At 40.7% G+C, this 17,367-nt stretch overlaps 1 protein-coding gene across 1 annotated transcript; it reads left to right on the top strand.

Moving 5' to 3' along the window:
* The first annotated feature begins 220 nt into the window (after positions 1 to 220).
* dusp3a (dual specificity phosphatase 3a) lies at positions 221 to 14,104 on the top strand. Its single transcript, XM_070851913.1, has 3 exons — positions 221 to 417; positions 8,379 to 8,611; positions 13,875 to 14,104. Exons 1-3 carry the CDS (start codon positions 221 to 223, stop codon positions 14,102 to 14,104), a joined length of 660 nt encoding a protein of 219 aa, XP_070708014.1.
* Positions 14,105 to 17,367: the final 3,263 nt, after the last annotated feature.

Here is a 17,367-nt window from a genome sequence, read left to right as displayed (position 1 = left end):
GACCGGAAATGCTTCTAAAACTCTCTCGTGCTTGATGATGATGATGATGGGTTAAAAATACACTGTGGAGCTCCTTCCTCATCAGACACCTTGTAGACAAGAAGACAGCGCGCGCGCACTGCTCACGTGCGAAGATAAAATGCAGCTGGATACTCGGACGAGGCTCGAGAGTCTGAATCCGGCTGTAATCTAACATCAGTGTGGCAGAAGAGCAGGAGCCATGAAGAAACACCTGAGTCCTACCAAGCAGCAGCAGCAGCAGCAGCAGCAGCAGCAGCAGCCGGCTGAGGTCCCGGCTCCGGGCGGAGAGGTGACCGTCCAACAACTCAACGAGCTCCTGTCCAACGGCAGCGGCTTCTACAGCTTACCCACACAGCATTTCAACGAGGTGTTCCCCAGGATATACATCGGTAACGCGTGAGTGTTTCATCATGTCCCCCTCCTGTGTGTGTGACACTGACAGGTAGGACAGTTTTTTTTTTTTTTTAAATCATTTAAGACGCTCCAGACGCGACAATGACAACAGTGGCGCATGCCGGGCAGCGCGCACGCAGGGCGGCTCGTTATTTTGGTGTCTCCGCTGTCATCATGGACAAAGCGACAGCCTGTTGTTGTCAACAAATTGTGTCCTCGAAACAGCAGCGACCAGACAGGTGGATGTTGTGTAACAGTGCAACATAATGATGTGGATGAGAATCGTGATAGTATTTTGGAGCTGTGATCTGTTGTTGTCTCCCTGATGAATCCGGAACAAACACGCCCAGACTCCGATGTGAAGGACGGACACAAAGACCTGTTTTGACTCAATGAATCCCTCCATCATTAGTATCACTGCCATGTAATCACGTCCTCGTCGAGCCGCTCCCATCCTGCACAGCCGGGCTGCAGGGATACAACATTACACACACATATATATTAAAAAAAAGGGGGTTTATTTTCATTCATGAACTAAAAAAGAGCAACAACAAAAGGAGGTCTTGTGGGTTTCCTGCAGAGCAGAGAGGGAGAGGGAGGGAACACGTGAATATTTTGGAGTCGTGAGTGGGAAGATGCTCGTATTACAAGCATTACATGTATAGAGAGGAGGGGTAAACCTGAAGGCATGTCAGTAAACGCACCTTTTTCACACCTTTATCATCTGAATTCACAGCTCAGGCTAATTCTTAGCATCAGGCACCAGACAAAGTCACGATTCTGGGAGTTTGACGAGAAAAAGAGAGAAAATGAACCTGTTGTGAAGCCAAAAGTGAAGCTTTGCCTACATAACAGCTCAGTGCCATCACTCACAAGAAATGCCCTTTTTTTAAATTCTAGACAGGAAACAATCAGTCAATTAATCCTTTAGTTAATACATATAAAACTAATCTACTGTCATTTGATCATTTATTCATTGTTGAAGTTATTTTTCATGCAAAAATGTCAAATATTGCAGTTTAGCCTCTCAATAATGACGATTTTCTGCTTTTTTTGTGGAATTGAATCTGTTTGAAGGGCTTTCAGACAAACACTTTGAAGACGTTACTGCTCTGGGAATATTTCCTGATTGTGTTCTTGAATCATGGAAAAAAATACTTGGCAGATTAATCAATACTTCTTCATCAGTTCTTCATCAAGAACATCAAGAACAAGATGTCATTTTTGTATAATCGTGCTGTGGGACAAACAAATAGCTGCTACGTCCTTAAATCCAACAGGTGTTTTATCTTTCATTATAATCTGCTGATTGTTTTTCCACTGATCAATATAATCACTTGGTGTATAAACCATTGGAAAACAATGGAAAATGCCCACAGTTCAAGGTGACTGAGTCACACGTCTTGTTTTGTTCAAGTCACTGTACGCAGAGAGAAAGGAAAAGAGCAAGTTTTAACATTTGAGAACGTGGAACCATCACATTTTTCATATTATGGCTTGAAAAAAGTGGAAATTAATTAATTAATTAATCAGTTATCAAAATAGTTAAACAATTAATTAGCTAATCGTTGCAGCTCCCAGTCTGGTGATGATACATCAACTCGTAGTTGTTTTTTTTTTAACACAAACAAACATTGCTGATGAGGATCTCTGTATTTAGGGCTGCAACTAACAAAGGCTGATGTTCTCTCACTGATGTCCTCAGATTGCCTGTTTCAGCTGAACAACAGTCCAAAACTAAAGATATTCAGTTTACAGTCACATAAGGAAAACAGAAAATACACCCGATTCATTTTCTAGGGAATTTTTGGCAATTTTGCCTGAAGAATTACAATTTTAATTGATTAATTGCCAATTTGTTTCAGCTCCTAAGGTAAATTGTGACATATCATACAGATGGAAAATAAATGCTGGTATATTCTGCAGTGATCTCACTATGGCTGGCATTTAAACAGTTTTTTATAATGAGATGATCTGCTTAATGACGGCCATCATGATGTTTTGGTGGTCAAACTGTGACAACACTGTGATAATAAAGCTGTTTTTCAGGCCACTATTACTTATTAAAAGCTGACTGTATTGTAAGTTCTGACTTGAACGTCTTAGATTGAACAAAATAAACAAGACATTGTTTTCTTTGTATATAATCACATTATGGAGCAAATGAATAGCTGTAATGTTGTTTGATTCCAGCGGTATTACCTGAGTGTATATACGGTACATGCGTATCAAACATGGCAGAGGCAGAGCCATAAATCCACCGTGGTTGGTTGACTGGACGATATAGGATTTGTAACGAGCTCTTAAGGAATTTACAGCTCGGCGTTCCGGTAACATCAGTTCCTGGTACTTCCTGCTGCTTAGATGTGGATAGATAGAGTATGAGATGTAGGGAGAAACACACACACACACACACACACACACACACACACACACACATGTCCGCTAAAAACTGTGTTGCTCGCAGAATCTAATAAATGTTTAGATAAAAAGTGCTTATCAGATCTTGTTCACTCATTATATGATCAATAGTCAGAGTGACACTGGATTTTTGAGGCCTATACTGATATTTAAAGTTTATAAAAAAAAATATGATAATCGGCTGAATGTAATTCTTTTTCACATAAACGCATAAAAAATCTTGATATGGATCCGTTTTTATGTTTGCATTAGTGGCATTGATTCTCTACTACTGGCTGTCTCTGGGTCATTAAAAAGGATTGTGGATTGTTGGATATGTTTAGGCAACATGACATCTCCAAAATATCGTACATCAGCCATTTAGAAGAATTAAATTTCGTCATCCGGCAAAATGATCTCACATCTTCTGCTGCCTTTCAGATTTCTTGCAATTAAATCTTTTTTTAAAAAAAAAATCCTAATTAAAAATAAAATAATAATTAATAATTTGTGTAGTGTCAGAAGTCATTTTCAGGATTCAAATGTCAAATTGTTGGCACAGCCAGTAAAGAAAAACATTTATGGAAAATATAGTTTCAGATATATTTTGCTGTGCTCTAATGTAATATGAGCTTTTACAGAGCAGAACTTAATCTCACTTTTCATGGTGGAGAACCGATTCAGGGATGGACCTCAGAAACAGAGTGTGCAGTCCATCATTTGGCTCCGGCCAGTGCCAAGAGAACGGTGGAGGACAGCATACAGGCACATTACTGTACCTCAGTGCTAAAACAAGATCAATGTGAATATGCCAATCTGCACGGCCAAGCCTCCACTCAAAGCGCTGGCAGTCTTGTGCTTGGCTGAAGCTGATCAGACATCGCTGTACTCTCAGCTTCATGGTTTCATTTGAAGAGGAGATTTTGATTTCATGATGAGGAAATTATGTTCACTGATTATGAGGAACAGAGTCTAGAGTCTGGCCATGTGGTGTGGGCTAATTAGTAAAGTATTTGACCATTAAAGTATATCATAGACTGTCCAAACAAGATGAGAGGCCAGTGTAAGGTAATGTGATGTTACAGATGGCTCGGGCAGAGTGCGCTGGTATTGATTGTTGATGAAAGCCTGCACCTCGTCCATTGTTTCCACCTCTGGGACCCACTAAGCATTTCTGCTGATGTATCCTGTTGGTTGCACCCTGTTACGACTTAAATTGAGTAGTTGGTCGGCAAAATACACCGATTAACACAGTATGTACAATAGGGTGCAGCTCATACACCTCCTTGATCACAGTTCATGTCTCAAATGAGGAAAACACAGCTTCGTCCTTGAAAATGTTCATTAACGTCTCTTATCATGGGATCCGCAGGGGAATTGGGCCCATGACCCATTTTAAGCCCCGATCTATAGCAACTTTTTTAGTGCAGGACAAAATTAGATCATCACGAAACACAGTTCAGTTAATAAAAGAGCCAGTCAAACTATTATCTCATAACGGAGGATGTTATGATGCTTATTTTGTGTAGAAAGTCCCCTGAAAACAGATCTCAAGTATTAGTCTAGAACATTAGATATTTGTGGCTAATTTAGCAACAATCAAAGTGAAATTAAAACTAAAAAATCATCCGTAGGTGTCAGTTCAGTGAAGCCGTATCCAAAATCCCTCCCTTGTTAACTGATGAGCTTCTTCCTATGTAATAGACGCTCAATAGTTTGCTCAATACTGAACAGTAAATTGAGATTTCAGACACTTACTCATCCTCATCATTTTGCGCCATCACTGACAGCTATTGATTCGCTCCAGGGTAAATTTTGCATCTGTAAAATGTGGAGCGTTGCATTCTGGGATTGTTTGGGGCACCATATAGTGCACAGATTTACGCACTCAGATTTCAGGCATTCAGATTAAACTGTGGACAGTAAATATGGTGCACTGTATGTTAATTAGAGAGTGATTTTGGACACAGAGTTTAAAGGAACAGTATGGATTATTTGAAATGGGGTTGTATCACCTCTCTCTCTCTCTTCGGTCTCTTTACTCACTTTAAAGCCACTGGATCCAAACTAACATGTTAGTTCATTGATCAAGGCAGCGGTAGCAGAGCGAACTCTCCTCCTAAAATGATACATGATAGTTTTTGTCAATGGAGTCTGGTACTTTGAAGTGAGCGAAGAAAACAAGTGCTGCTTCGTCAGAACTGTGTGGGGATGATTTCATTCAGATCTGATGGACAGTGACCTGCAACATAAGCAACAACTCTCCTCACATTTTGATTCAAATGATTGGTGCATGGAAGTAAAACAACTTGAAATCGTTGACAAAAACACAGACATCTCTCAATTGAAATAACCAAAACGGTTCTAACTTTTGCAGATATGTTTAAATGTAGAAGTCTATCACTACCAACAAGAAGCAGACTGAGAAAATAGGTGTTCAGGGCCTTTAGATAGAGCTAATATGTAAAGAATAATGTCCTCTTTTGGGTTCCTCCAGTGGTAGTAAGAATGCTAACAGATCAGTTGTTTGTCTGGGATGCATTTGTTATATTTTCTCGAATGCAATAATTGGAATATAAAATATATATATACGGTGAAAGAGGAATTTATCCATATTGCGCACTGCCGGTGTATTGAATATATACAACCAGTCTTTGGTACTAAGCAATAGATTATCCAGAAGAGATGAATAGATTACAGAGGTGTTCCAGGAGGGAGGGAAAAAAAAAGTACAGAAGTAGTCAGTAAAATGTTTCTATCCCCTAAATGGATTATGACTGTGTTTTTCTGAACTCAAACCCTTGTGCTGTTTTAAGATCAGTTGTAGTCAGCACTATGAAACCACCGTGTGCAGCTCAGGGACACACTTAAGGTGTGGTTGTTTGCTTTGAGGAACACTTTGGCTCTTTGTGAAGCCGGTCTTTAATAATGGATGTTGTGGGACTGCAGATCCCAGGGTAAGGAGGCTGGGACAGGGCAGGTAAAAAGGAAGGGAGCCATTGGCTGTGAACTCACTTGAACCTGGTGTGCTTCTGCATTGTGTTGTGCTCTAGTACAGTAAATGTGAACAGTTAGTTTTCCTTCCCTGCACACAGATTTACATGATTGAAGCTTGTACTTACGTCGCATTGTGAGTGCACATGCTGTACACGGAAGAATTTACTGTAAGCATTCACTCAATCATTTATGCACACAAGCTGATGATTAAATACACACGGACAAATTCTGGACAAAAAGGGGAACAATATGAATGACCTGCATAGCTGAATTGAGTCCTCGCCCCTGAAGGAGCCCTGCAGGTTACACACAAGCAGATGGCCTGCTTCATCCCTCCTCCTGTGGCTGTAAAGCAAAATGGAGGGAGGGAGGATTTTTTTTTTTATTAGTTCTTGCAGAGAGGGGCTTTGCAGTCACCTCCTCTAGGGAGCCGTCCAGGGTCACCTAGCCTCACCTCGCCAGCCTCATATCGACTGTAAGCACGCAGCGCTGTCAGGGTGAGCAGTTTACATGGAGATTTATGATTGTTGCCTCTGAGTGTGAGTGAAGCAAATATAGATGAAACACTTTTAGCATTTATAGAATTTAAAGTGATACATTTTTTCACTTATACCATTATCACAGTTTTGGTGCAATTCCAATTTTGTGCATCTTTTTTTTTTTTTTTTTTTCCTAATGGATTAAATAGTAAAAGAGGTGACACACTGGAGAAAAGAAGAACAGGCTGACAAATGTTATGCTCAAGTTTGATTTGTCTGACTGTCTCCATCAGCTATAAAACAACAACATGGTGCAATTTGTGTTGTTTAAACATACATTATGCTGTTCAGCTAATTAGTGACACTAAATGTTCCATAAAACTTTAATACAACATACACAAAAGAGGCTTTTTATTCAGAATCAATGGCCGTGCCTTTGGCCAGGTTGGATCGTAACAGTGGACACAGGCACTGAGCCAGGCGGGTCCGAGCAGCCAGAACCCTGTATGCCTTTGTTACGGTTTGTTAGCTGCATGGGTTTATTTGCTGTGTATTGTAGTTGTTACAAACTGTACAGTAGAGCAGGACGGGAGCTGATGCATTGTTTCCTGGACGTTGGTGCTGGAGTGGAGCTGGCTGAGAATAAAGAGATGAAGCTCTGTAGCCTTTTCTTTCTGTCTCTGCTGCTCGGAAATAGTGAGATATAAAGCTCCTGGTTTGCATGTCACTGTTTCTTCTCCTCTGTAATCTGTCTGTTTCACTCTCTCTCTCTTTTCTCTTGCTTGCATTCATCAAACGCTTCTCCTCCTGCCTCCATATTCATACCTCCAGCCTGTTCCTGAACATTGTTACTTTGCTTTAGAGCACCATGCTTTTCTCTGTACACAGCTGGACTTGTAGTGTCCGTTTTGCTGTCATAGTGCAGCTCCGTATGTTGTGTTATTCCCCGACATATCACTGTGATCCACTCACATGGCTGGACAATTCTACCAATCGAACATGGCCACAACATGCAAGACAGCTACAAAAAAAAAAGTATGTGTACACATGGATTATTATATTAAACATGACTTGCCAAAAATGGGCATTACTCTACTTTTGGTCTACAAAATGCTTCCCAGAGCTCAGGGTGATGTCATCAGCCAATCCAAAACCCAAACATATTCAATTCAGTATGATGTAAAACAGGAAAACAGCAAATCCTCACATTTAAGGAGCTGGAACCAGAAATGTTTTGGCATTTCTGCTTGAAAAGTTTAAGATTAAATGAAATATCGATTCATCAGCTAATGGTGTCAGCTGTAGTGGACGGGCTCCCTCGCTTTAGTTTTCTTGCACATGTTAAGGCAGGAGAAAGTCCATGCAGGCATTTTGACATGTCAGAGTAGGAAAAGAACAGGTGTACATAATGAAACTAATTAGCTCTGCTAAACTTCAGCCTGAGCAGAGGTCTAATCATCCAGAATGAGTGAAATCACCTGTGTGGGCAGGGAACTCGTCATGGACATTGTTTTTACAAAATTTTACATTTTCTAGATTAAATTCTTAACAAAAGCAATTATCAACAAGTGAATTCTTACTCACAGACTTTTAGTAGTCCACAATTTGAGATAGTGTGTATGAAAAGACACATGCGGGTACTGTTTTAAAACAACTACATGCAGAACAGATTTTTCCTCCCAGCAGATATCCAGTGTTTGGCTGTTTGTCAGAGATGCTCTGAGGCTGCCAGCACAGTGTTCATTAAAACGCATGCAGACTTGTCGTGAAAGATGCAACCTACATTGTCAAAATATCACTTTAGAATAAATTATGCTGACTCTCTCCTTTGCTGGATCTGTCAGGTATTATTATTAGTGCGGTTATTTGTCTTAGATGTCTTGTTCTGCAGCTGTAGACTCATCATTTTGTGTTGTGGGAGAACAAAAGTTTTATTTCACCACTGACAGAGGCCCCTCTCTATGGTTTTACTAGAGTTCAAACTTTGTTTCAATGCAGCAGACTTGTCACAGACATCAGCAACTTGCTAAAGTGATAAAATTAATGTGTTTTTCCACTCTGATCCTGAATCTCATCCCGCTTATTCAGGTTTGTGGCCCAGAATGCCATGCGTCTGCAGAAACTTGGAGTGACTCATGTCCTCAACGTGGCGGAGGGCACTTCCTTCATGCACGTCAACACCAGTGTGGATTTCTACACGGGCACAGGCATCACGTACCACGGTATCCAGGCCAACGACACCGAGCAGTTCGACCTCAGTGCCTTCTTTGAGGAGGGGGCAGATTTTATCGACAAGGCCCTCGCACACAATAATGGCAAAGGTGAGTTTATCTTGAGCTGTGAGGTGTGATAGGATGTTTTAACTTCGGCTGAGGCTCCATATTGTGCTGCATTCGGTCCTTCTCTGTTTGGGGCGGCCTGATTGGTCAGTTAATCGGGATAACGGGCTAAATGCTAAGATGTATATGATCAATGTTTTTATATTAGAATTGCATCACATGACTGCAGAATTATCACCTGACAGCAGTTAGGGTTTTGTTTTCCTGCACTGAGACTTCAGACTTAAAAATAAAGCAGGAAAGGTCCTAAAAAAGGACCTTTTTGACTGCTAAACTAATGAAAGTACTGCAGTCAGGTCAACAACTAATGGTTATTTTCATCATCGATTAATCTGTTGATCATTTTCTTGACTAACTGATCAGTTGTTTGGTCCAAAACATGTGAAAATGTTGAATAGGTCGATCAGTGTTTCCTAAACCCAAGATGACGTCCTGAAATGTCTTGTTTTGTCCACAACCCAATGATATTCAGTTTACTGTCACAGAGGAGAGAAACCAGAAGACATTCACATTTGAGAAGCTAAAATCAGAGAATTTGCACATTTGTTTCTTAAAAATGGACTCAAAGCCAAAATAGTTGGTCATTAATTTAATAGTTGACAACTAATTGATTAACGAATTAATTGTTGCGGCTGTAATTGCAGTAATAATGTCAGCATCGGTATGGCCAAAATGATCGTTAAATTGTATTAATATTGGTTATGAAACATGTTAACATGGTGTTATCAGTGCATGAAGATGCACCTGAAACCCAAAGAGAATAGAGAGTTTATGTCTTAACGGTAAAGCAGATCAAAGGGGAGCACAGTGTCTTTTTGTCTTCAGTTGCTCCCACTTGAAAGTAATTTGTGTCCCGTTGACAAATGATTGAGTTGTCATGAGAACAAGCTCCTCTTGTTTCTTGTCTAACAAAGGATACAAGATTTAAAGCATCTTTTTAATGACTCAATCCTATCAGGGAAGACAGGAGATAATCACGACGGCCCTGAGCATCTTAGGCTAAATCTGACACACTCCTGAGCCCTGCTCCATATTCTATTATCAGATCATGTCCCTGGACATCATCATTGTCAAAATGTTCCACGCATGACACACACCTGTAGCACCAAAGCCCAATCCATCCCATCAGTTAGACAGGTGATCTGACACCTTTAGACTGAGGATAAAACAATGTATAACAAGTAGTCAAAAGACTTAAATTAGCCTTTTGATATACCTAGCAGGTCAGGTGGACTGTGCTGTAACATTTCACATGTGTGTACACAAATAAATGACATAAATGTGGCACAAAATTTAGACTGAAGAAACAATCAATCCCAGGAGGCCTCCGCCCTCCCCCACCGAAAAAAATCTTTCCCTTGCTCTCCCAAAGCTGCAACTAAATTTAGTTAATTTGTCACCGCACATGAGGGATGTGTTTAATTAGTGTGCTGAACTCTGTATTTTATGGCATGGATTTATTGTCAGCTTTGACACAGAAAAGCATCTTAATTCCAAAGGTGCACCAACACTGTGGTAAATGAGGAGTGAAAAGCCACTGAAACAAGGACTGTGGAGGAGAGGAGAGGAGAGGATGAGGAGGGGATGAGGAATAAAGCAGCAGAAACAGGAGAAAGGGCCTCACCCATGCCTGTGGCCTGCTATTGCTGTAGTCTGACATTGTGCTATGCGCCACATTATCTCTGATGTTCTGTGACCCCTAGCTGTGAGCTCTGAAAAGGTCATAGGTCTGGGATTTTAATGAGGAGCTGCGCGGATGCATTGCTCCTCTATGTGTGCCGTAATGAAGGCATGAGGTTACTGTTTCCAAACTCACGCTGCATACTTTCATCCAAGTATAAGTGGACGCTGTCAAGAAAATTACCAGCACACTGCATGAATCAATATTTTTTACATCAATAATGGATCAGTGTGTGTAAGGTTAAAGGTGTTGGTCTTAGCGATGACCCCGCAGAGAGTTATCACCTGACACTGCAGTTTTCCACGGCTCCACACAGGTTCTTTTAAAATATCTATTTCAACTTGCAGTTTTAAAATAATTACAGCTGCAAATTCAGTCATAATTCACACAGTAATGTCTAACCAGCCTGCGTGATTTGAGGTTACGGCTTTGCTTGCTTGCAACCTCCATTTTTATTTATCTGCTTAGTTTACTGATAGATCAACCGGACAGTTAAAGAATATCCTCTGCTGGTTGTGAACTGCAAATTCTGAATTTTAGTAGGTCATTACGGTTTGAGTATTTATTTTTTTGTTCATGTTTGAATGAAAATCTAAATCTTAAAGGCCACTTTTTTAATATCCTTTCTGCATAAATACGTGTGCCTTGTTTGCCTAGAGAGAGTCAAACTATGAGAAAGGACCCTCCTCTCTCTTTGTCTCCTGCTCCATCTCTCAGTAAAAGGTTTGGCTCCCTTCCTGATGTCATGAGAGGGATCTTTTGATTGAATCTGCCTTGATGCTGCTATTGTTTTTTCTTCACTAATGCCAGCTCCCGGTAACAGGAAGACGTCGAAGGCGAGACCAAAGCACACTTGTTCTGTTCTTTTAAACGGAGCGTGTAGACAGCTGCAGCAGAGTGTTTTTTTTTTTTCAATATTAAACCATGTAACTCTGTTCTGGTAGGACCCACAAAATGTGTAACCTTTACGTAAGAAATGACAGCGCCACTAGCGAGTGAGTGATGGAGTGAGAAAATGAGTGAAGCCCTGAGCCGGAGAATCCTGCATGTCTAACAAGAGGATACAGTAGAATCAACATTGATCTGTGGCAGGCAGGGTGATTTGGGATTGAGGAGGCTGTTTCATTGGCAGCAGGCTCTTCTGGGTGGAGCACAGATAGAAGATGGTTATACAACAGAGGATACTGGGAGAGGGACACAGGGAGGTGTTGGGTTTCAAATAAAATGCAGAATCTGCAGATCTAACGTGAGCCCGGCACATCAGCTGCTCTGTGGAGGTTGCCAAGTTAGATTCCTCTTGGGGGTTTTGACTTGTCAGTAATATAAGTGTAAGTCGGAGAGAGACAGAATTACAAGGCAAACACAAACAAGCTGTGATTTACGCATATAAGCAAACAGACGGATACGCAGCAATGAAAATACAATGCAGCACAAAGGACATACATGTATTCTGTGCACACACACACACACACACACACACACACACGGGCAGCGCAGATTCTTTGCAGGTCTATAGGATGTGGCGGCCATGAGGATGATTGACTTTGTCGAGCCTGCAGCAGAGGTCAGGTCTTGTATTTGCATCTCCTGGCACAGAAGATGCTTCGCTAGGCAAGTTTGGTCATAGTTTATGTTCCCCTAACACTCTGTTTTTGTTTTCTATTTATTATTATTTAGTTTCTTCTTCCTCTCCTCATTTTTCTTCTTCTTCTTCTTTTTGTTCTTCAGCCAGAGTCTTAGTGTAAAAAGCCACCATAAACCAGAAAGCCTTGTATGTCTTTTTTCACGTTAATCTTTACATTAAAAATTTCTGCACGGCCCTTTAAAGGCGCTGAAAGGAAACACAGATTTTCGAAGTTCTAATCATGTTTGTGTACGTTAATTGTCTTAGTTTCTGTCAAATATATGTAAATACATTTAATATTGTTCGTGACTCTTCTTGAGGACAACGCTTAATCATTAGTGTGTAGTGTTTGGTAGCTAGCAGAGCAGTATTAGGGGTCAGAGGTGTTCGGATTTCAGTCGGCAAAGACTTTGATTACACCATTGTAATTTAAGTTATCTAGCAACACATGTGAGAGTGATGCTAACATCCATGCAGCTCCATATCTGTGTACATTACAGTTATATGATAGTATGGCTATATCATGTAAAATATACATTATTTGTTGTGCTTAGTGAAAGAATGCATGACAATTATCACTTTTGAAAGTACTGATGTTTTATGTCTTATTGATATTCTATATTTTTCTTATTGTCAACAAAACAAACAGTTAATGGATCCCAGTACAAATGAAACAAAGTAAAACCCTTAAGTAAATACTAAGCCTGATATAACTGTCACAGATTTTTGGACTTTGCACTGGATTACATTAGTTCTCTGTGTGCCTGTTTAGTTTACGTTATGCTTTTGATTATTAAGCTTGTGTTTAGTTTTCCCCCCCAGTCTGTGTTGCTAGTGTGTGTCTGCTCTTTGTCTCTCCCTTTTCTCCCTCCACACCCGGCCTGCATCATCTTCGTTAGCGCTGCCTTGTTCACAGGGTCTCCCTGACCTATCAGCTCCTCTGCTCGTCATGTCCTGTCACCTGCTCCCCATTCCCTCGTTAGTTCACTTTGTATTTTAGTTCTGGTTGTCAGTCCTTTGTTGTTGGCTTTGCTGTCAAATGTGGTTTGTTCAGCTCTCCTGCAGCTTGTTCTTCTGTGTCACAGTCTCTGTCAAAAACAAGTAAATGAGCCACACTGTTGTATTGAGTGACATGTTCCTTCATTACCATGAACAAAGCCACTTTGGTTCATTTTGACTTCATCCCACATGCGCAGTCCTGCTGCCGCAAACACACACTGGAGCACCAAATCTGTATTAATCCGCAGCTGAAAATAGTCCCCAACAAATTCACAATTAACTCCTGTTTGAGTAATATTTGCTAAAAACTACAGAGCCCAGCTGCTGTAGGAAATCATTTAACCTTCTTAGATGAACATATGAAGAATTCCATCCAGAGAAGGAACCAGAGGGTTCAGAGCTGAGAGCCACAGACAGGGAAGGGAAGCCAGACAGTATTTAGAGATGGACTAACATTGTTGGTCTTTATGTGAGACTTTCTTCTTGATGGTGAAATATAGATACTGTAGAATACTGCTAACTTTAAAGTGACTTATGAAAAGATCCAGCATTTCTCTAAGGCATATGCTCTTTGTGATTGTGTTTCACCAGAGAGGAGAGGACCCTGGACTCTGGACTCACCTGATTATTATTATTATTATAATTATATAATACAGCTCCTCACTCTGAGTGTACACGTTGTTATATATTATTAGTAGTAGTAGTGGTATTATTTGTATCATTATTATTATTATTATTATTATTATTATTAATTTTGTGTTTGAAGTTTATTCTTATTCTTTTGGAGCTGTATGTAACCAAAAGCAATTTCCCCCTGGGGATTATTAAAGGGTTAGGGTTACTCTAAATGATGTCAGGTATCAACTGTATCAACCCTAAATGATTCTGATTCTGATTCTGAAACCAGCTTATTATTCTATTTCTCTGTTTGTATCCTCCAGGGAAGGTGTACGTACACTGCAGAGAAGGCTATAGCCGCTCCCCTACCATGGTAGTCGCTTACCTCATGCTGCGCCATAAAATGGATGCGCGGCTGGCAGTGGCCACAGTGAGGCACAAGAGAGAAATAGGTCCTAACGACGGCTTCCTTCGCCAACTGTGCCAACTTAACGAGAAGCTGGCCAAGGAGGGCAAGCTCAACGGGGAGGTGGGCAAACTAAAGACCAAATAAAAGCAGGAGAGGCGTAAATATGAAGAGACCCTCTGTCCTGTCTCCTCCCATCATGCCCTGCACAGGCTTCAGCTGCTCTCGGAGACCGACCCCACACTGACCAAACCAGCACCCATCTGACATACAGGGGTATTCTGAAACACAAACATACATGCATTTATCTGTGTGATAATTCTTCCTCATGTGCGCACACACAATCTCACACACGTACATGCTGTTTTCTTTCTAATCTTCAGCTCACGTCTGTCACTGCTGTTCTGTACAGGGACGTCTGTCAGTCCTCCGTCTGCTCCTACAAAGGGTGTGATCGCAAATACGTAATACAAACAAACCCCTCATGCCCCCTTTTTTAACTCCGCACCACACAGATGTACAGACGAATCGCTGCTAGTACCCGAAAGCTCTGGATTTCTTAATCATTTTTGAGCTGAGCTACTTAAAGCATTCCTTCAATTCCCACAAGTTGAGATGGTGAAAACTTCGCCTTGATTTTTAAGATTTCCGTAAAAAGTCGTACGAAATAGAAGATTATAGCACAATCATTCCATAGTTTTCTACTGCCGGGAATGTCAGTGATGTCTCAGCCAGCAGGAGTACTCTAAAAATTCCAGATGAGCTCTTAGACATGAAAAGTCGGTGACCACACATGATGCAACCTGCAGACAAAATAAGCCAGTTATGTTACACAGAAAGTGATATGTGATTCCCAAACATTCCATGAAAACTGAAAAAGCCCCTCAGAGTTTGGTTTGCCCGCTCAATCCTTAAATTCCTTAATTCTCTTCTACCTGTTGGGGCAGATGTTTCATGCACAAACACAAATTCTTCACACTCCAATGCAAGCTGTAGCTCCAGCTAGCATTTCAGTCGGCATCCTTAACGCTCCGGCCTCTAGTTTGATAGCGGTAGCATTCAATTTGTTGGCCGTTAACACAGTGCAGCTGTATCACTGAAGTTGGCACCAACGACAGCAAATGTTGAGCGAATTGGAAAATAATGAGGTTGTTGGTGTAGCTGCTGATACGAAAAGCGTTCATTAGAATTAAGTTTGACGTTATTTTAGTTTGTCATTGAGCTCAATCTCACAGTATTTCATTTTTAAAGTGACTTTAATATAAGTTTAATGCAATCTACTGGTTTTATTCTGGTGGAAAACTACTTTTAACAACTTTTAAATAGGTACTGCAACATTTTACAGAGCTTAGTTGGTAATTTTCCATAGCTTTTTTCAAGCCCTGTGTGATTCCTGTAAGGACTTTTAAAGTATCTGGTATGTTGAACAGAGTCTAATCTATTTTAAACAATCCAGTTGTCTACACAGGCTGTGTATCGGCTTGGGGTACATTCTGTACATGCAGAAACGTGACCTCAAGCGTATTTTTTCCACTTCAAATCTATTTTCTACGATTTTATACGTGTAACTATAGTGACTGTGTGTTGGACTCTGAGGCCAAAACACAGATGACCTACACTCACACCCTGTGTAGACACTGAGCACCGACGCTTAGTTCCTAAATCAAATCTCCTTTTAATCTTCATGCACTCACTATAATATTATGTTATTTCTGACACTCATTACAGTGCAAATACTTAGTTGCTTCATCAAAAGTTATATATTTTCATCAGTTTACTATATAGTGGCATTCTTTTGGTTTTTTATAGCAGTTTATTTTGCCAAGTTAGACGCAGCCACACTAAGCCAGCTAACTGTAACTGTTTTCAGGTTATTATTGTGGAGATCTCTGCTCACACTAAAAGGCCTGGACAGCAGGAACACTGCTAAAGCTCTTTTGGTCGGCAAACAGCAAAACAGAGCATCACCCTGGGCGACATGACGTAAAGATAACTTTACCCTTACTGCTACACAGTCCCCAACTCTGCAGGCAGGTTTAGGTCGTCTCCAGGTTAGTGTGGACAGAAGGCTGAAATGGAAAGAGAGAGATGTGTTTTCAAACTTAGCTGACTTAGCGTGGACATACCAGGACGTTATTGTGGTCAGTCGTTGTAATTTTGAACACTAACATGCAAAGCCACACCAAAATCAGCCGTAGCATAGGGGGGATTTTTGCCAGTTTACCACCTTCAAACTAGAGGCCTTATGTTTTAACTGTCAAACGCATCACCAGGCATGGATGCCACCCTCTTTCAACAGAAAGTTCCAGTCATCATGCCAGAGAGTTGTCCACTGCCAATTCCCTGACACAGCCATTCGGCCAGGATCCAGTTCCACTGTTTCATCAACACGGTTTGTCAGAGGTCCATACACAACATGTCACTTGTCTCACTCAAGTGTGTGTGTGTGTGTGTGTGTGTGTGTGTGTTTCCTGCAGTAATTTATTATGCCTGACTTTATGCACACACACAGGTTCAAATCACAAAGCCTTTTTTTAGTTGTATGTACTAAAGCATTGCAATATATGTCAATACCCCATCAGATATATAGAATGTAATCACATCTAAATATGACTATCCAGGCTGTAGTTGTTACATATACAGGTAGGCAACAGTAGTTCAACAATTTTAAAGACACCGTATTTATTACTGGGCATAATACTGTAAACTAGGCCTAGTGCCAGGATGGACAGTGACGGAGTGTTTTTAAAACCTGCACCAGGTCACTCCTTTAGGAGAGTTGTTTTTGAGACAAATTTCCCACGAAGGCTGTGAGAACGAGGGAGTGTAGGCGGTTTGAGACGGAAAGTCAGAAGTGTTGAGCTGGATGACCACCGGCATCACTTCAGTTTGCAGTCAAAGGAGTGACTTTGGTTCAGCCACTACGTCCCACGCATCAGATTGCATATTTCTCCTGAACGAACGCCCCGAGGCATGTTGGCATGAATCCAGAGGGGTAGTTGTCTCACTAGAAAGGCAAAATGGAAAAGGTTGTCTCACCTCATTAATGGCACTATTTATTCCTCCTTTTGATATATCTGTATACATATGAATATATACATGTATACTGTATATACATATTTAAGTGTTGACATATATGAATGTATGAGCAATGTGTCTATAACGTGTAGGTATCGTCAGTATGTCTTAAGTCCTTATATATCATGTTATATTTGTATATGACATCACAGAATAGGTCCTCCTTTTTTTTTTCTGTTCCACAGTTGATTACATGAACATTAATATTCAGATATTATGTACATGTAAAAATGTGTGTAATTGTGATATTTGTTATCACAATTGTGCAAAACTTGCTTATGATAGCAGGGTTTTTCCAATCTTAGCTGGGATACTGAGGCATGTGATCATCG

The sequence above is a fragment of the Pempheris klunzingeri genome, chromosome 20, assembly GCF_042242105.1.
Source record: "Pempheris klunzingeri isolate RE-2024b chromosome 20, fPemKlu1.hap1, whole genome shotgun sequence".
In the NCBI taxonomy this organism is placed as follows: Eukaryota; Metazoa; Chordata; class Actinopteri; order Acropomatiformes; family Pempheridae; genus Pempheris; species Pempheris klunzingeri.
Note: the sequence above shows the minus strand (reverse complement) of the source record. Positions and strands in the feature narration are given on the sequence as shown.

Bases quoted from the DNA above. Each gene is read 5' to 3' on its own strand.
- dusp3a (XM_070851913.1), top strand. From the start codon at position 221: ATGAAGAAACACCTGAGTCCTACCAAGCAGCAGCAGCAGCAGCAGCAG. The intron at 418-8,378 runs GTGAGTGTTTCA...CCGCTTATTCAG, and splicing joins AGGATATACATCGGTAACGC to GTTTGTGGCCCAGAATGCCA. The intron at 8,612-13,874 runs GTGAGTTTATCT...TGTATCCTCCAG, and splicing joins CGCACACAATAATGGCAAAG to GGAAGGTGTACGTACACTGC.